This window comes from Pteropus medius, unplaced genomic scaffold, assembly GCF_902729225.1.
Source record: "Pteropus medius unplaced genomic scaffold, Ma_sr-lr_union100, whole genome shotgun sequence".
Lineage (NCBI taxonomy): Eukaryota > Metazoa > Chordata > Mammalia > Chiroptera > Pteropodidae > Pteropus > Pteropus medius.
In genome coordinates, this window is record NW_024352787.1 from 21,662,873 (window position 1) to 21,683,091 (window position 20,219).

The 20,219-nt window shown below is 36.7% G+C and overlaps 1 protein-coding gene and 1 pseudogene across 9 annotated transcripts in view; both read left to right on the top strand.

The window, feature by feature from the left end:
- The window catches only part of RABGEF1 (RAB guanine nucleotide exchange factor 1), an 82,816-nt gene that overhangs the window by 38,217 nt on the left and 24,380 nt on the right, over nucleotides 1–20,219 (top strand). For 7 of the 9 annotated variants that reach the window (XM_039849406.1, XM_039849407.1, XM_039849410.1 and 4 more), the window contains 2 exons: nucleotides 9,918–10,106; nucleotides 12,396–12,562. In XM_039849406.1, coding sequence (XP_039705340.1) covers nucleotides 9,918–10,106; nucleotides 12,396–12,562 — 356 coding nt within the window. The remainder of the gene's footprint in view (nucleotides 1–9,917; nucleotides 10,107–12,395; nucleotides 12,563–20,219) is intronic. The other 2 variants (XM_039849408.1, XM_039849414.1) reach the window with 1 other exon arrangement.
- Nucleotides 13,523–13,640, top strand: LOC120591898 (uncharacterized; annotated as a pseudogene).

The window sequence follows — 20,219 nt, forward strand, 5'->3', positions numbered from 1 at the left end:
CTTTATTTGCACAAACTGTCTGGATAAGCTGGTACAGTGTGGTTCAAGGCTCCAAGCACACAAAACATCCTTATCAGTTGGTACATAAGGACACTCCAAGACCTCAGTTCCCAGGAACTGGTCAAGAGCCAGTCATACCAGCATGCCCTTCTAAGAATGTACATAATTTGAGCAACTCAGGCCTGCTTGGCTCTTTGCTGCACACCTTTCCCTACCTTTGCTTGTTAGAAACAGAAAATGGAGAAACAGTGCCGGGCCCAGAGTGGAGGTGAGGGTTGGGTAAGTTGGGGTAGGTACTACTTTAGGTAGAGTGGACAGGGAAAGCCTTACTAAAGTGTGACATGAAAACTGAGAACTAAACGATGAGAGAGAAATCACCATGTGAACAGCCAAGAGCACAGCATTCTAGGGATTAAAACACCTATGCAAAGGTAAGAGAAATGGAAAGGGGGCCTATAAAAGTTTTCTGTTGTTGCCATAACAAATTAGCACAAACTTACCAGCTTAAAACAACACCCATTTATTATCTCAAAGTTCTGTAAGTCAGAACTCCTGGCTATCTCAGCTGGTAACTCTGTTAAGGATCTCAAAAGGTCAAAGTTAAGCTGTCAGCCAGCCTAGGCTCTTAGCTGGAGTCCATGGGGAGAATCTGCTTCCAAACATACTCATGTTGGCAGAATTGAGTTCCAGGTAATTATAGGACTCTTCATTTCTTTGCTGGCTGTCAGGGATCATTCTCAGCTTCTAGAACCTACCCACATTCCTTGGCTTATATTCTCTATACCTTCAAAGCCAACAATAGTGCTCTGACTTCCTATTCTGCCCTCCTCTTCAGATTTTTATTTTAAAAACAACTTTATTGAAGTATAGTGCACGCATTTAAAGGGCACAATTTGATGGTAACCATCACCATAGCCAACTTAGAACATTTTTGTCATTTCAAAAAGAAACCCCATACTGTTTAGCTAACTCCTTTATCCCCGTCCTCTCCCCGTCAGTCCTAAGCAACCACTAATCTACTTCTGTCTCTATAGATTTCCCTGTTCTGGACGTTCATGTGAATGGGATCATATGATATGTGGTCTTTTTTAGTGGCTTCTTTCACTTAGCATGTTTTCAAAGTTAATCGTGGCATGTATCAGTACTTCTCTTTATGACTGAGTAATCACTTCATTGTATGGATATACTACATTTTGTTTATCCATTTGTCAGTTGATGGATATTTGGGTTTTCATCTTTTGGCTATTATGGGTAGTGGTACTATCAACATTCATGTACAGGTTTCTGTGTGGACACATGTTTTCATATCGATTGAGTGTATACCTTGGAGTGGAATTGCTGGGTCATAGAGAAGCTCTGTTTAATCATTTGAGGAACTGTCAAATGGTTTCCAAAAGTGGCTGCATCATTGTATATTCACACCAGCAGTATATGAGGCTCCAGTTTTTCCACGTCCTTGTTAACACTTGTTATTATCTGATGTTTTTTATCCTACTGGATGCGAAGTGGTATCTTATGGTTTTGATTTAGGTTTCTCTGATGACCCATGAAGTCAAACATCTTTTCATGTACTTATCGACCATTTGTATATCTTCCTTGGAGAAGTATCTATTCAGACCTTTTACCCATTAAAAACTTGTTATTTTTATTAATGTTGAGTTGTAATAGCTCTGTATATATTCTAGAGACAAGTTCTTTTTCAGATATATGATTTGCAAATATTTTTTTCTCATTCTTTGGGTTATCTTTTCACTTTCTAGATGAGGTCCTTGGAAGCACAAAAGTTTTTAGTTATGATGAAGAACAGTTTGTCTTTTGTCGCTTTTTTGGTGTTATGTCTAAAAATTCTTTGCCAAATTCAAGATCGTGTAATTTACCTCTATTTTTTCTCAGAGCTTTCAATTCCTGAGATTATTGATATGAATTGTTTTGGATCTCTCTGAGTTTTTTTCAGAAGTACCATCCTGAATTCTCTGTTATTTAAGTCGCATATTTACATGTCTTTAAGCTTATTTTCTGGAGATTTTACTCTTTTTTTTTTCTGACCTGCCTTGTCACCTTGGTTGTTCATGGTGTTTAAAGGATTATTTCTCCACTTGGGCATTAATGGAAGTGTATACTGCTTTTATTCCAGAAAGAAGGCTTATTATATAAAGGTCTCTTTTTAGCCTGTTGCAAAGAAGGTGTTTTTCTTTTGATTTCCAGTGGGTGGTGTCTAAGCATCTTGGATCCCTACTTTATATAAAGCCTTAATAATGCTTTTTTATTTTCTTACAGATATTCAGTCATGCTCGCTACCCTCAGTCTCAGTCCCTGTCAGTGTTAGCAACAGTTTTGGTAGCATTTGCTCGTATTCCCCTGGGGCTAAGTCTTGGAGGATGTGGAGGGAGGAGCCTTTTGGGTTGGGTCTGGGGGCTGCGGCTCAGCCTCGCGTTTGCAACTGAGGTTGGTAATAAGCAACTGTTGCTTCTCTGCTGTCCCCACTTCTCTGCTTTCTGTCTTGATCCCTAGGCACTGCTGCTGCGTGGAGCTCACAGCTCTATCAGGCAGGGCAGTTCAGGGAACCCGCTGCACTTTCTGCCCTCCCTCTCCTTCTGCAGGGACCTCTGGCTGCGAGAGGCAGCTCTTTGTTTCTCCCAGTCTGTGGCCTGATTCCCAGGGTTCTGACCTGCAGTAGCTCTTGTGTGCAGATCCCACCCTCAGACGTGGTGGTGTGCAGTTTGGGTGTTTTTTGTTGAGTTTTAGATGTTCAACTTGTTATTGTTTGAAGGGGAGAGATCTGGGGACGTCTCGCACTCCGCCATGTTTCTGATGTCACTCTCTGCTGAATCTGCTATCGCTCTGTCTCTGCAAGTTTTCCTCTCAGTAAAAAACTGGTCCCAGCTGGTGTGTGTGCTTTCAGGTCATTCAGTTTTGATTAGTCGACATTAGATGACCTTGGATGAGTTATTAATTCTCTGTGAGCCTGAGTATCCTCTTCATCAGTGGGGATAATGACAGTAAACACTTATTTGGTTTCATGCTTGTCAGGCAGTGAAAGATGATTAGATCTCTGTACCCGGCCACCAGTATCTTAAACGTTTATATAGAGGCTTTAACTCGGTTCAGTCTCCTATTGCATTCAGGTGGTATCCTCAGAGTTTTTATAGTTTTATCTTTTGCATTTAGGTCTTTGACCCATTTTGAGTTAATTTTTGTATAGGGTATGAGGTAAAGGTCTAACTTCATTCTTTTGCATGTGGTTATCCAATTGTCTCAGTACCATTTGGTGAAAAGATTCTTCTTTTTTCATTGGATAGTCTAGGCACCCTTGTGGTGACCTTAGATGTGTGGGTTTATTTCTGGTCTCATAATTCTATTCCATTGATCCATATGTTTACCCTTGTACCAGTACCACACTACTTTGATTATCATGGCTTTGTGCTAAATTTTGAAACTGAAAAGTATAAGTCCTACATTCTTTTTCAAAAAATTTTTTTGACTATTCTGGGTTTCCGTCCTCTTTTGCATTTAGGACTCATGTGCTTATATTGTGCCCACCTGGATAATCCAGGATAATTTTTCTGTTTTAAAGTCAACTGATTCGTAACCATAATTATCTGCAAGTCTTTTTTGCCATGAAAGGTAACACAATCACAGGTGTAACATCAGAGAACAAAGGTCAGAGAGACACAAGGCCTGTGGGGGCCTAGGTTTGTTAAATGGTGGAGAATGGTAGGAGCAGAAGTTGGACAGAGATGTGAATGGAAGTTTCAGAAATATTAATTTGTCCGACGTCACATTTCTAATAAGTAAGTAAAAGAGCTGAGATTTGAATGCAGATTTGACTGATCTTTAGATCTCATGTCCACACCAAATTGGTTTTCATAGACTTTTAGCTATTATTATTGTTTTTATCTTAATACCTGTTGAACTCAGTATATGCTAAGTAGTCCTCGCAATTCTGTTATATTTCCCAGTTTTAGAATAGTACCTGGACAGGTCTTTGCCTGCAGATAAATAAGCTGTATTGGAACTAGCATAAGAAAAAAAGAAAAGAACAGTGAGGAACCAAAGAGTGTGTCGCAGAATCTGAGGGTAGGCAGGCAGCTAAACCTTAGGAAAGAACTGGAACTGAGAAATAGAAATCTAAGGACTTAGAGAGTATTTTTCTTTTGCCACTTTTCTCTGCTTCTTGGTGTGTATCTGTTTCATTCTGCAGACTGGTTATCATGTTACTCAGGTCACTTGATAAAAGATGGCCATGCCACAACTCCTCCATCATTCTAGAGAACAGCTCAGAGTTAGTTTTATTTCCAGAACTTCAGTTTGGGTCACGTATTAACCCCTGGTTCAGCCAGCTGTGGCCCTGAAGTGGTGGGTATACAAAAATGGCTGCTGGCAGCCTACCTTTGTGGAGTAGGGTAACAGTTCTCTGATAAAATGGAGGTTGCTCTTACATGTATGTGGCAGACTCACTCCAAAGTGTGTTGCCATCACTCCCCTTTCCATTTCCACTGTATTACCTCTATTATTATAACTTCTTATTGTGATTGTCTCTTGATCACTATCCCTGTCTCCTGTTCTACGCTTTCTCCCCAATCCAAACTAGAAATTGCCTCTTAAATTTTCAAAAAAAAAAATTTATACAGTAAAATCGAATATTGGGGGAGTATACAGTTCTATGAATTTTAAAACATATGGATTTATGTAAACATCTCCATAATCAGAATACAGAACAGTTCCATCATTTCCAAAAATGTCTTGTGCTATTTTTTTTATTGGTACCCTCTCTCAATCCTAATTCCTAACAAACACTAGTGGCAATACACTTTGGAGGTGGGATCTGTAACAATTCATTAATGAAACATGACAGAGAGACTCGCAAGTTTACAAATACACTTTACTGCCTCTACAACATCATACAATATGTAAACTTTTAAAACTGTCTTTGTTCACTTAGCCTAAAGCCTTTGAGATTCATCCAAGTTGCTGGGTATATCAGTACTCTCCCCAACTTTTTTTCCCACTGAGGAGCATCCATTGCATGGATATACCACACAGTTTATTTATCTGTTCACTCATTGAAAGATACTTTGGTTGTTTCCAGTTTTTAAAAAATTCCCAAGTAATACTTCTAGAAACATGTGTGTAGATTTTTGAGTGACATCAGTTTTATTTCTTTAGAGGAAATAACCAGGAATGGAATTGCTGAGTCACATAAGTGTATGTTTAACTTTTTATGAAACCATCAAACTGTTTTTCGCGGTGGCTGTACTATTTGCATTCCACTTGGAATGTGTGAGAATTTAGTTGCTCTGCATCCTTGCTACCACTTGGTGCTGTTGGTATTTTTAATTTTATCCATTCTGGTAAGTGTAGAGTGATATCTCAGAGTGGTTTTAATTTACATTTCTCTAATGGATGATGATGTTAAACAACTTTTCATGTGCTTATTTGCCATGTTGTCAAGAACTGTAAAGGATCTGAGTTTTTACCCTACTTACAGGTAACAAGTTAGCCTGCCATAGTTTTGTGGATGTTGGCAGAGACATGAGATTCTGAGTAGAGACAACGGACTTTATTATTCACAGGACATCAACAAAACAAGTTTCATTTTTACATGGGCTACCCTTGCCCTCAAGTCCCATGGGAGTGATGTCACAGCTGAGGAACTCAAGCTTAGGGAACCTAAATCTTTTATAATTGACAGCAAAGGGACCTACTTGACCTTTGACCTGCAGGGAAACATTGTGTCTTTTATACTCTATTGATAGTAAACAAACTTACCCTCTGCTCTAGGGAGAGCTTTGTACATTTTAAGAATGGTAGATATTCCAGCATCCTTGAAGATCTAGATAATCTGTTGCAAAGGCCTCTTGTATTGAAATATGAGAATTGTCTCCCAACTTGTATATCTTCTTTAGATAAGTGTCTTTCAGGTCTTTTGCCCATTTTTTAATTGGGTGGTTTTTTTTTATTGTTGACTTTTGAGTGTTCTTTATATATTCTAGATACATGTCCTTGGTCAAATATGTGATTGCAAGTATTTTCTCCCAGTTTGTAGTTTTGTTGTTGTTGTTGTTTTCATTTTATTAATGGTGTCATTGGCAGAGCAAAAGATTTTAGTTTTGCTGCCAAGTTGTAGCTGCATATTGTAATGCACATTTTGTGGGTTGTAATTCCAATGTCAGTTAGTTTTTCAAAACCTTTGCAGTACTGATTGCCCCATTTCATGTATGTGCTAGTCTGAAACTTGTTTGGCGGTCTCTGTTTGAATTTTAGTCTTTTGTCCTAAATAGCATCAGATCCATTATGCACAGCCTAGAGGTGAGCCCAGGAGTTCACAGACATTTTCAGGTTGCTCTCTTGAGTTCTCCTTTTCAGTGATTTCTCCTGTATTTATTTTTTGTTCCCTAGGTTCTCATCTTTTCTTTCCTCTGGCCAGAAAACTGTGGAGTTAGTTACCCTACTCTGTCATGTACACTGTACTTCCACAACTGTCTGCACATTTGGGGCCAAGAAATGGGAGGATAGACAGTGAAGAAAATCAGTAGTTCCCCTTACTCAGAGTTAGCTCCTGCAGTCTGTCTTTCCAGTCACTATTTTATGTGGTTGCTTGGGTGCTATGGCTCAAGAGAAGGTGGAAAAGACAATAAAATTGAGACATTTTCATATTTTCTCTCAGTGTTAGGGTTCCCTTTCTCTTTCCTTGAGCCAGAACTAGAGGCACTCTTTGTGCCTTGGTGTCCATTTCTGGGTTCGCTTGGTGATACTGGAGGGGGAAAACATGGTAAACTCACTGAGGGTTTGGTGATATGTTGAATTCTGGTCTTCCCTAATTCTACTCCTCCCTTTTGCCTTTGAGAATCTCCAAAAGTGGTGCTCAGTATATACTATCCAGGTTTTATAGCTGGACTAAATCTGTGAAGTCTGTCTCTCTCATAGCATGTGGCCCTTGATGTCTGTGTTCAATTTTTGTTTGTTTGTTTGTTTGTTTTTATGCTTGACTTCTAGGGATCATCCCTGCGCCTCCATCCCTTTATTTTCAGCCAAAGATTGTTGTTTGTTCAGACAAGGAATTTCTACACAGACATCTCTAGCCAGTAAGGCTTCCACACTGGTAAACAGACCCTGTGCATACACAGAGGAGACATGAGAGAGCCCAGCAGAAAGAGCTGGTGGCCTGAAATTTAAATGCATTTCTCGGCTAACACATTGGTCCATCAGCAAAGAGGAAGTGTTTGTCCATTTTTATAGCTGATTTTGGGTAAAGAGGATTTATTGTCCTCACCTCATCACTCTATAAGACAGAACTTCATCTCTCAAGTTTTAATGTATTAAAATAAAGATCTTAACATGCTTTTCCCTTTTCAGGAGCTTTCAATGATGCTTCAATCCACACTCTATAGCCTGGAGTTTTTAAGTGCCATCGTATTTGACTTCACACCAAACTTTTTCACTTAACCTCCTCTTTATACCACATTGTTCTTATTCTACATTTGCTTTCCTGTTTCTGAGCTTTTTGTAAAAGATGTTATCCCTATTTAGAATGTCCTCTCTCCAAGACTCTCTTAGGTTCAACTGAAAGCTCTTTCAGGTCTGCACCCTCAGTCCTTGGCCCAAGTGGTCTCTCCATACTCCTTTATCAGAATTACGCCTTTTTCTACCTCACAGTTTCATAGCACTATATCTTTCTGCATTGTTCAGTATGCCTATTTTTTTGGTTATAAGCTTCCAGAAGGCAAAGACATGTTCTAGTAAGTATACTAACAATGGTATCTAGCTCAGTTCTGTGCACACAGTTGGCACTTAGTTAAATTATGATAAGATCCCTAAGATATAGGACTTAATTATGTCTGGACATGTGAGTTTCTTGAATACATTCTGTGGATCGTCACTTTATTCTGTGCTTGTTTGGCAGTTTATTTGTTTATGGGAAGAAGAATAAAGACCATTTCATTATATGAATTTGAATGGAAATTCTTGGGTAGCAATTTATAATACAATCCTGATGCTATGAACAAATAAGATATGGTATAGTAGAAAAGAAAACAAATTTTGGAATTTGTTAAGGCATTATTTTGAATTTTAACTCTAACATATGTGACCTGACTTCTTCAAGCTTTGTTTACTCAACCTCGAAATGGGGATACTAATTCCTTGTCTTTGATGAATAAATGATTTTATATTTTGGTAAGTACTTGACACAGTAGGTTTTCTACAACTGTTTATCCCTCTCTGTCCAAGCCAGTATTATCTGTTCCTGTATACTAGCAGAGAGAAAGAACTCCCTCTTTTCAGAGCTTTTAGGTGATTCTTCCTCACTCCTTTAACAACTGTAAGGTGGCAGCAAGAAGAAAATAGGGGTTAGTAAAATGAGTCAACCTAACACTATTGATAAAATCCAGTCAGTTGCCAGAGGTGAAAACTCCCTTAACACATTTAACCTGCCAAGTAAGGAATCTTGTTAAAAAATAACTTTGCAGAAAATCCAAATTATTTTGCTGATAGTCTAAAAAGGATAGTCATAGCTAAAAATTTCTCTGGTTTCATAATCAACTTAAGACACATTTTAAAATTAATTTCTCCTTATTCAAACAATTTTCTAAATTTATATCTTACATAAGCCCTTAAATTTGTATCAAATCTTAAAGGAAAGCTTATTCACTGTCCAAATGAAGGCTGAGTAGAAAACAGCCTTGTGTCCATATGCAATCCAAAACACATATTAAGCACCTTAGCTCCATACTGTGTTCTGTTGGGAATATAAAGCAGCTCCTCAAGGTGCTTCTAGTCTAGGTGGGAGGAAGTCAAATATAGAAATGATTTTTTATAATGAAGTAGAATGAATATAACTGGTTCCTAAATAAGCAGTGTTGTGAGTATAGAGGCTCAAAGTTAATTCTGGGTGGAAGGGTGCTCATGAGAAGCTTCACTGAAGAGATGGTCCTTAAAATGAACTTTCAATAGTGAATCATCTTTGAAAAGGCAGAAGAAAGGTATAGGAAAGACTTCTAGGCTGAGGCACAAACATGCATTATTTGCTTGGTAAGTGGTCATATGATTGAACATTACTGTGCTCAGAAAGGTGAGTTCGGACAAGTAGGTTGGGAACAATGTAGTACAAAGAAGCTAACCTGGTTTTGAACATTGTTAGAACCTTCTCTGTTGCTTCTCTGCTGCTTGTTTTTAGTAGAGTTTACATGCTTTTGAAAATTTCTCTGAACCTGAGTTTTCACATTTAGTAAAATGGAGATAATGTTTACCTTTCTTTTTTGTGGGAAATAATTATATTAAATATCTGTCACAATATGGGGTATGTAGTGTGCGGTGACAAATAGGCTCATGTTTATTTTTCCTAGATTACTGAGGGCCTTGAATGCTGTCTCAGGATTTAGATTATTCTGATGCTTTAATTATACTCGCTTTCTTGGTAAATTTTAAACTATTTGAGACAAAGTATTCACTTTTATCCCTCTCTGTTGATTGTTTAGTTTTCTGTGCAGAAGTTTTTTAAGTTTCATATAGTCCCATTTGTTCAGTTTTGCTTTTGTTGCTTGTGTTTTTGTTACGATATCCAAGAAATCATTGCCAAACCCAATGTCATGAAGTTTTTCCCCTGTTTTATTCTAGGAGTTTTATAGTTCTATGCTTTATATTCAGGTCTTTAATCCAATAGTAGTCCCTTCTTAAAGTGTTCATCATTTCTTTAATATGATTGCGTCAAGAATTTGCAGTATTTAAACTTTCTTTTTCCCTCCCTCTCTTTTCCCTGCCTCTCTCTCTCCTTTTTTTCCTTCACTCCCTTTTCCCCCTCCCTCCTCTTCTTCATTCCCCTATAGTTTGAAGATATGGACTCATTTTTTGGTGCTTAATTGCTGTGCTGATAAAAGAATTCATTTAAAACAATCTTTTTTTGTTTGTTTCTTGGTTAGCAGGAAGAAGATGAGCCTTAAGTCTGAGCGCCGAGGAATTCATGTGGATCAATCAGAGCTCCTATGCAAGAAAGGATGTGGTTACTACGGCAACCCTGCTTGGCAGGGTTTCTGTTCCAAGTGCTGGAGGGAGGAGTACCACAAAGCCAGGCAGAAGCAGATTCAAGAGGATTGGGAACTGGCAGAGCGGTAAAAGGACGTAACTAGGGGTGGTTTAACCATGTTATAACTGGATATATAGTTCTGTCATTGTCAGAATACGTGTTTTCTCTTCTGTTTTGAGCAATCAGCAAGTCAGCTGATGAGAAATGGATTTTTTGCTCTTCTCAGACAACATTTAATGGATAGCTTTCAGTGATTTCTTATTTCCTCTTTGTCTTAACTTTTAATTATGTTGTGTTGGGGTGTGTTAATCTTAGACTCTAATATAGATAATAAGTTTCTTGGGTTAGAAGAATAGAGATAAACATACTTCACATAGAGGTTAAATGTGGAAATATATATGATGTACCTAGCTAGCACAGGACTTGGGACATGGTTCTTGTCAAGCATTGTTTTCTTCATTTTTTGATATATCCAGCATGGCATCTGGCACAGTCATAAACACATAATAGTAGAATTCTATTGATATGATATATAGCGCTTACATTATGAAAATTTAATTTTTATAAAATGGAGTTTGTAGGTCAAAAGTATTTGATAAGTTCGTATTATCTAGAAATACGATTAGGATAAAAATTAAAAGGTAGAATACCTGGTGAGCATAGGAACTAGTAAAACGCCACGAATAATGTTAATCTTTTGCCAAAGCATCCCGGAAACTAAAACTTCTTGATAAAAGAAAGTCAGACTGAACTCTGAGAGCTTTTGCTAGTTTTTTTAAATATCTAATTAGCCACAATTTGTTGAGTGACTAGTCTGCCAGCATCTGTGGCGAACTCAGAATTATAAAGTACACTCACAGCTTTCGGTGACTCCATGGTCAATGAAAGAGAAAATACAGACATAGAACATGAACTATTTCCTCCGATTTCCCACTGCACTCCTAATTTTCTCAGTAGCTGATCTTATTTCATAAAGAAAGTAGAGGCTGCTAGGCATGAATTTCCTTGGCTTTCTCCCCTCTCCACATTAAAATGTACAAATATCTTTATATTAACTTCTGTTTTGCCTCAGAGAAAGATGTGTCCCTATTCCATCCTCAGACTACCACCTCTCCTTGTGACTTTGTTATTTTTTCTTACTCCTTCCAATTGTGACCCTGCTTGAAGTTTCTTAAATTTCTCATATTTGAGCAGGCATGAGAATCACCTAGAAATCTTGTAAAAACAGTGATTACTAGACCTCACCCTTAGAGTCTCTGACTTCATTAGGTTGAGAGTGAAGCCTGACAATTTGCAGTTCTAACAAGTTCCCAGGTGATGCTGATGCTGCTGTCTGGGGAATCACAGTGAGAACCATTTTCTGTAACCTTTAAGATTTATTAGAAATACCTGAAATTCAGCAGATCCAAGGCAAAAATTTATTGCTTTTATTTACTCTAATCCCCATTTCCAACTTTTTTTCTAACCCTCTTTCTGTATCAATAACATCATTGTTTATTCACTTGGCTAAAAAACATTTGAGTCCTTTACCTCCCACACTATCTACAAATAATTGAGCACCTTCTAATTATTGTACCTTCGGAAGGCTTTTGAATTTTACCCTCTCCTATTTTCCAGCTCCTTATTTTCTCTTATTTAAATCTTTGTAATATATTCTTAATTATTGTCCCTATCTCTAGTCTCTCTGCCCCTCAAGTTGTCATGCAGATACCTGTATTATCTTCCTAAAGCACAGATCTGATAATGGTAATTTATTGGATTTATAGTCTTTTTTTGGTTCTCTACCTCACGATGAAATCCAAGATGATAGTGAAGTTGGCAGTCAAGATTTCTTACCATGTAGTGCCTGCCTCTACATCCAGCATCATAGTCTATCACACCATCAGTGTTCTGACTACATTGAACTTGGATCATAACAAGAACCACATGCCGTCACATTTGTAATTCCTTCTTCCTGGAATGCCCTTTCACTTGGCAGAATCCTATTCATTCTTTAAGACAGACCTATTTGTCACCATTGTGAAACCTTCTTGGATTCCTCCAGATTTAGTTTTTTTTCCTGTGTTCTCATACCCCTTGGGTTTTACTCTCCACTATAGGAACTGTCACATTATACTGTAATTATTTACTTATCTCTTTCTCCTTTTTGACCACGAGCTTGTTAGGGAAATGAACACGATCTATGGAGAAAGTCCCTTTTAAAGTCTGTAGTAGCATGCAGGATACTTACACATTAGAGAGCTCAGACCTATTTGCTATATTTAGCCTCTAGTTCTAAATATTTTAGATCCTCAATTCGTTGAGTACTAACTTTTAGATACAAGGAGAACTTGGAGGATATCTGGATCATTCTTAATCCTCTCTTGAATTACAGACTACAACGGGAGGAGGAAGAGGCCTTTGCTAGCAGTCAGAGCAGCCAGGGGGCCCAGTCCCTCACATTTTCCAAGTTTGAAGAAAAGAAAACCAATGAGAAAACCCGCAAAGTGACCACAGTGAAGAAGTTCTTCAGCGCTTCATCCAGAGTCGGATCAAAGAAGGGTGATTCTGTGATTTCTTTTTTCCTTTTGTGCCCAAATGAGGTACAGAGTAGGTCCACAATGCATGTGGGCTCAGTTTTTTCATTTCTGTAAACTTTCATAGACTATTAACTTAGATTTGAGACTGAAATTAGGTTTAAGGGTCGGATGATATATATGAAACCAAAAATCTCTGGTTGGAAGACATTGTGTTTTAGAGAAGCTTGTTTATAGGAGCAATAAAGGGAATTGAAATATAGTTTTCTTTATAAAATTCATTCCCATCTAAAAGGCTATCTTTTGGGATGTTTTATTTTTGTGCTTTTCATTTTTGGTTTCTGGTTTATTCTCCTTTGTGTAGTATCCTCACTATCCATACCTTATCAGAAATGGCTGTTTCTAGGCTTGCAGTCATCTAATACAGAAGTTTTCTGAGACCTTATTTGAGAGACAACTTGTGTCTTGAGGAAATATGTATGAACATATAGGGAACATGTTGAGTGAACATATAGGAAAAGGCTTAGTTTGGGCTTTTAGAGGAGTAGCAGTAAACCAAAGTATATATTTTATAGCACATAGATTTGTATATACTTGACCTTATTCATCCTATTTCTTAAAATGCTGTGTAATCAGCAAAAGGATTATCACCAAAGTCACAATTGTTCTACCGGTGAGCAGACAAGCTAGTTGAAATGGCCTAGCAGGAAGCATGAAAGAATGTCTTGTTAGGGCTTAATCTCTGAACCTTTATGTTAGTAATGAGTTATGCAGTGAATTTGGAATGGTGAGGGAGGCTGGGAACAGGAGCTGTTTTCTTGAGGCCCCTGTCTCACCCATAGCTCCACAACCTGGGTAGTTGTCTTGAGGTTTTTTAGGTTTGCACAAAGGCAGGGGAATGATAACTTCACACTTTAAGATTTTTGCTGGTCTTTCGGATTTAATGACTTTTGTTGTTTTGTTTTATTAAAAGGGAAGGTTATTATCTATCAGCCATGCCACCCTGAACAAGCCCGATCCCGTCTGATCTCGGAAGCTAAGCAGGGTCGGGCCTGGTTAGTACTTGAATGGGAGACCACCTAGGAAGACCAAGTGCTCTAGGTGTAAAAAATTAAAAAATTAAAAAATTAAAAAATAAGGGATTGTAAACTGACAAGATCCTTGCAATCTTTGAGGTCAACTAAGGGTTGCCTCGCCAAAAAAAAAAGGAAGGTTGTTTATAACCAACAGTATTTCTCTTAATAACTGCAAACTTTTAAAAAGTCTTTTTGTTCACATGATTAATTTGGAGTTGTTTCTTGGTTGGCTGTTACTTATAGCAGTTTTCTCTTCTGCAACAAGAGGGGGAATAATCAATACCTGCTAGAGATTAAATTAAGAGTGTATTTGGCTCATGGTTTAATTATTAGGAGGTAATATATAGAGTAGTTAAGAATATAAGCTTTGGAGTCACCCTGCTTTGAGTCTCTGCTTTGTGGTTTACTAGGTTTATGACTGGGAGCAAGTTAATTTCTTTAAAGCCCTGTCTGTTTTGAGGAACAGTAATACTAACCATAGGCATGTCTTGAAGGTTAAATGAGTTGTTGTGTGTGAAGAGTTTAGCACAGTACCTGACACACATTGTGTCTCTAATAAGTGTTAGCTGTTTAAAAATATGTTGTTTTTCTGAGAGAATAATCTCTGCTAATAAGGAGCTCAAGGGTATTGATGAAAGCCATTCATTTATCTTAAATTCTTTTTCTTGCTTTGAGAAAGTCTCATCTTATGAATTTATGATAGGTGGTGAAATGTTATATGACAACAGATGAAATAGTAAAGAAATTATAAAACCATCGGCTCTACCTGCCTCATTTTACAGATGACAGTATGAAAGCCCATAAAAGTTAACTGGTTTACTTACCCAAGGCCGTGTAATGAGTTGATGTATTAGAATTCAGGTCTCCTAACTTTTTTCAGTTTTTTTCTACTATAACCCTTGACCTCAAGTACATGCCTGTGTGTTTCTATGTCTATATCTCTATGATGAGGTTTCTATTACTAAGTTCATAAAGTTATGCATATTCACTGACCATCCTTGGCAGTTTTAGAAAAAGGTCCTAAGAGCTCTGACAATGTGCATCATATTATAGAAAGAAGATTTGTACTTTAAAAGAAGCAAGTCCCAAGTTATTTTTATTTTAAAACTTATGTATGTAATAGTTCTTATGTTTTAGCTCTTGGTTTTTAGGTTTTTTGTTTGTTTGCTTGTTTGTTTTTTGTCTCTAGAAAGCATATGGAGATAAAGGCCTCAAAGTACTGAAGAAAATCAGTGTGCGCTGTTGGATCTTTCTTTAACTTTTGCCGGATGAACTTTGCATTTCAAACTGATATTTTTTGCCTTTGCATGTGGATAAAGTTAGCCCATACTAAATGCAGTTTTAACTTATTGAGTCTAGACTAAAATAGACCTTTTGTATTCTGTGTTCTTTATTTTACTTCATTAATACATGATGCCTTTGCTCTTTATATTTTACTTGCTACATTGGTGGCACAAAGGAAAGCTCTTAAGCTAAGGCAGCTTGGTGATAAATAGAACCCAAATAACCTTCTAAGGGATTCGAAGACTATTTTAACAAGAGTTGGATGCTCCTTCAGAGAAGATAAATGGAATAACCTGACTAAAAACTGAAGAGAGTTTATTTACAGTTTTCTAATCTCCAAAGTAAAGTTGAGTGAGCCATAATTTATAGAGTAAATCATAGTGGATTGGCCAAGTTAAAACACTTGCTCAAACATTAAAAAATGCCTTTTTAAAAAGGAGCTCAAATCGATGTTGTCACCCTGAGTAAAATCTTGTGGACATTTTACAAATTATTCAAAAGCCTGTGCTCCTAGAATTAAAATACTAATCTTCCAGCCAGGCCTTCGGTTCTAACACTGTTCTTCACTAAAGTGAACTAAGTTCCTTGGAGAAATGACTGATTCCATGCTGGAGCAGGGAAAGAGAGTCCCCCTAAAATGCTGGAGATACATCAAAGCTAGCTAGAATGGGTTCCCACTGGCCAAATTGGAGTATCAGAATAAATAAGAACAATATAACTGATTGAATACAATAATAATCCATTAGTCCATCTTACTAATAACATAAATAGTTAAATAAAAGAGAAGAGAAAGGTCTTCTTTACCAAAGAATGTTGAATAATTAATCAATATAGAAGGGATGATGGATATAGAAAATCATCATTTTGCAATCATCGTAAGAATTGATTCAGGCAGGTTTCATCAATGGGTGCTAAATCTGGGGTGAGAAGGGACAGTTTCCTGAAGAACAGGTTATGAACATGGTCTCCGATTAACTCCCATAATTTATTTATTAATAACAAATAGAGAAATAGTAACTGTATAACTCTGGGAGAAGATGGACATTATATGCATCCACGTATGATACTTTGAAAAGAGCACAACATGAAGTATATAATATCTAAACTGAAATTTATAACCTGAATTCAATCATGAGAAAACGACAGCGAAACCCAAATGGAGGGGCATTCAATAAAGTAACTGGCCTATATTCTTCAAAATTATGAATGTCATGAAAAACGAAGGCTGAGGAATGTTTCCAGATTGAAGAAGACTAAGTATACATGACCACTAAATGCATGCGTGACCCTCAGTTGAATCCTATGTAAGGAAAAAAAAAGCCACACACTTAAAAAATAGCTGTACTGTTGTATGTAAAAGAATGTCCTAGTTATTAGGAAATACTCATATTAAGGAGTAAAGAGCATGATATATACAATCTACTCTGAAAATATTTACAAGAAATAATACAGTTATGTAGCAAAACCTTAACATTTTATGAATCTGGGTAAAGGCTATAAAGGAATTCTTTGTAGCAATATTGCAGCTTTTCTGTAAATTTGAAGTTATTTCAAACTAAGTTTTAAAAAATAAAACTATAACCCTCTAGCATTCAGTGCTATCCCAAAACCAGAATTTCAGATATTAATTAAATAGAAGCATGGTGTTAATTACATTGTTTGAAAGATCACTAATGAATAGCTACTTAATCCTGAAGGCCTAGTTGGTGCTTACAGGAAACCGAGGTGAAGTTTCCCAAGTTGACTTTGGAACCAATTTTATAACTGTGCCTGTTTTTACAATTATTTTGCAAGTACGGGCAGTTTGGTTGACTTTTCTCATTTACTCCAAAGATTATTTATCTTGTAAAATCTTTTATAATGTTATCGAATGCAATATACTTGGAACATGATCAGTTTCTGATTTTTATTGATAAGGGCACGAGAAGTTTTCCTTGACACCAAATATGTAGTGTTTTTTATTCTCCAGTACCACTGGGTGACCAATAATTCTATAGAGAGTCAGCACAGACCCCCACGGGTTAAGGGCTCAGTCTCACAAGACTTCCCCCGTTTCAGACACCAGTTGAAACCCCCAGGATTGGGGACACTCATACTTCAGACCAACTAGCTATAAATTGGGAATTCCCGCAATCTTCTCAGGTTTGATAATTTGTTAGAATGACTCGCAGAACTCAAGAAAACACTTTATTTACTCTACTTGTTTATCATAAAGAATACAACTCAGGAACAGCCGAATGGAAGAGATGCATAAGGCAAAGTAGGGGAGGGGATGCCGAGCTTTCATGCCCTCTTTGGGCATGCCATGCTCCCAGCACCTCGATGTGTTGACCAACATGGAAGCTCCCCTAAACCTGTCGTTTAGGTGTGTTTATTGAGGCTTCATTTTGTGGGTGCGATTGATTAAATCATTGGCTTTTGGTGATTAGAGATCCCAATTTCCTCTCCCCATCCCAAAGTTGGGTCAGGGGTGGGACAGGACTGAAAGTTCCCATTTGATTGGTTCCTCTGGTGACTAGCCCTTATCTAGATAGCCCTAAAACTACTAGGGGCCTAGCAAGAGTCACCTCATTAGTACAAACTCAGATATAGAAGAAAGAGACTTGTTAAGAATAAAAAAAAAAAAAAAAGATGCTCCTCTCACCCTTATCACTCTGGAAATTCCAAGGGTTTTGGGAGCTTTGTTGCAGGAAGCTAGGGGCAAAGACCAAATATATATTTTTTATTGTACTACAGATTATTTGCCTTTTATCCATATTATATAACTATAGTAAGAAAAACTGAAAAAGTCAGAACTATAGTATTCTACTAAGCTGCCTTTTTTTGTTTGGATATGTGTGAGCTTTTAGTAATTTTTTATCGTTGAGATAACGTCTTTTTAGTGCTAGAAGTAATATTAATTGTCTTTATTACATGATCATGTTCTTTTTTTCATATTGACATTTTCAGGTTGTCTTTACTCTTTAACAACTATTCAAGTAAATTTAGTGATTTTGCCTTTACAGGTTTGTTTTTTATATTAAAGATTTAATTTAATTTAACATGTGATCTGCTTTGCATATAGCCTTACTGAGTAGGTACTCAATTGGACACTCATGGATTGATTTAAATAGGAATTAAATAGATGCTATAATAATAGGGGGGACATCACGGTATGATTGCAAAGAACTTGGACTTGAGAATCAAACAGATCTGGCATCAAATCTCAGCTTTTCCTCTCACTGACTGTGTAACTTAAGAGACACATAAGTGATATAACCTCTCTAACCTCAGTGTATTCATGGCTTAAAATGGAAAACATTTATTTCTTATATGGCTTCAGGAATCTAACAACATTTTTAAAGATTAATGAGAACATGTAATAAAAAAACTGCCATGTAGAAAATTCTCATTGGATGATAGCAGTAAATGTTCTTATTATAATTCAAAAGCATACATTGTCCTGCTGGGGAAAATCTTTTTAAGCTGAATGTTTAGATCAGGGAATGTAAAGCGAGATAATCATAGCAGACTGGCTGTACTTGAAATACAAGCTTTGTTTTCATATTAAAAACAAGATTTTAAGTTGAAGAGCAAGCAGTTACCAGAATATATGTGAAATTGTTCTCCTCTGAGAACACTCATTGGCTGTTCAAAACTACATCATTCTTTTCCTACATATATGAATTTTATCTCACTTTCCACTCTCTAATCCAAACTTCTATTCTCTTATTAAGGGTTTGATTTTTGGAAGGTCAGAAAGAAATAATCAAGTGTTGATTTTAGTAATTTGTACTAATTCATAATGAGTGAATAGTATTAATCTTGATTTACTTTTTTTTTTTTTTTTTTTAAGGGCAGTTTTAGGTTCACAGTGAAATTGAGCAGAAGTTTCAGAGATTTCCCATATGGCCCCTGCCTCCACATATGTACAACCTCCTCCATTATCAACATCTCCCACCATAGAAGAGTGGTATATTTGTTAGAATTGATTAACCTACATTGACACATTATTAGCATCCAAAGTCCATCATCTATATTAAGGTCCTCTCAGTGTTGTACGTTCTGTAGATTTGGACAAACGTGTGACATGTATCCACCATTATAGTATCATAGTATCTTCACTTACATTTTATTTTCATTTACAATTTGAAATAGGATTTTAAAAAATCCAAATTATCAGTCTTTGGAGAAAAGTATTTGCTGGGAAGTATATGGGGGAGTATGCACAAATAAAGCAATAAAAGGACCGTTAGTTTTGATACCCTTGATTGACTTACAGACCTCCAAAATCTCAGAGATTGGTATTCCTTTAAAGAGCCTTCAGTCTTCTCTTTGGCGGGAGGAGGCACTTAAAAGCCTAGTAAAGAGCTAGGGCTTTGGAGTAAAGGCACATAGACCTGGGTTCACATTTCAGTCTTTACCACTTAAATAACTGCAACATTATGCAAATTATTTAACATCTTTAATCTTCACCTTCCTCATTTGTAAATATCATTAAGTACTACCTCACAGAGTTGTGAGGATTATACAAAAAACATTAGAAAAGTACCTAGCACATAATGAATATTCACTATATGTAAACTCTTATTGTCAGATCGAGTGTATATTTTGTTTTTATTGGGTGGAGTGTTCTATAAATGTCAGATCAAGTTGGTTGATAGCATTGTTCAAATATTCTGTCCTTATGGATATTTCTTATCACCTCTAATATCAGTTATCAAGAGGAGTGTTGAAATTACCAAATTAAATTATGGATTTTTTTTTTTTTATCTCTTTTAATTCTAGCCATTTTTGCTTCCTGTGTTTTGAAGCTGTGTTATTAGGTACATACACATTTAGGATTGCTATGCCTTCTTGAAGAATTAACCTTTTTTTCATTGTGAAATGCTCCCTCTTTATCCTTGGTAATGCTCCATGTTCTAAAATTTACTTTGATATTCATAAGGCTACTTCAGTTCTTTTTGATTGTTTGACTGGTATATCCTTTTCATTTCTTTAGTTTTTAACATATCTCTGTCTTTAAAGTGGATTTCACATAGACAGCATATAGAGGGATCTTGTTTTTATCTAATCTGACAGTCTGACTTTTAATTGGACTGTTTAGACTACTTATAGTTAATGAGATTTTTGATAAGATGGTGCTTAAATTTACCATTTTGCTCTTTGTTTTCTATTTATCTCATCTGGATTTAGTTCTTTTTCTCCTCTTTTCCTGACTTCTTTTTGATAGATTATCTTTTATGATTATATCTTTATCTCTACTATGGTTTATTAGCTTCTTTCCTTCTTCTTCCCTTCCTCCTTCCCTCCTCCTCTCCTTTCCTTTTGGGGTTGTTCTGA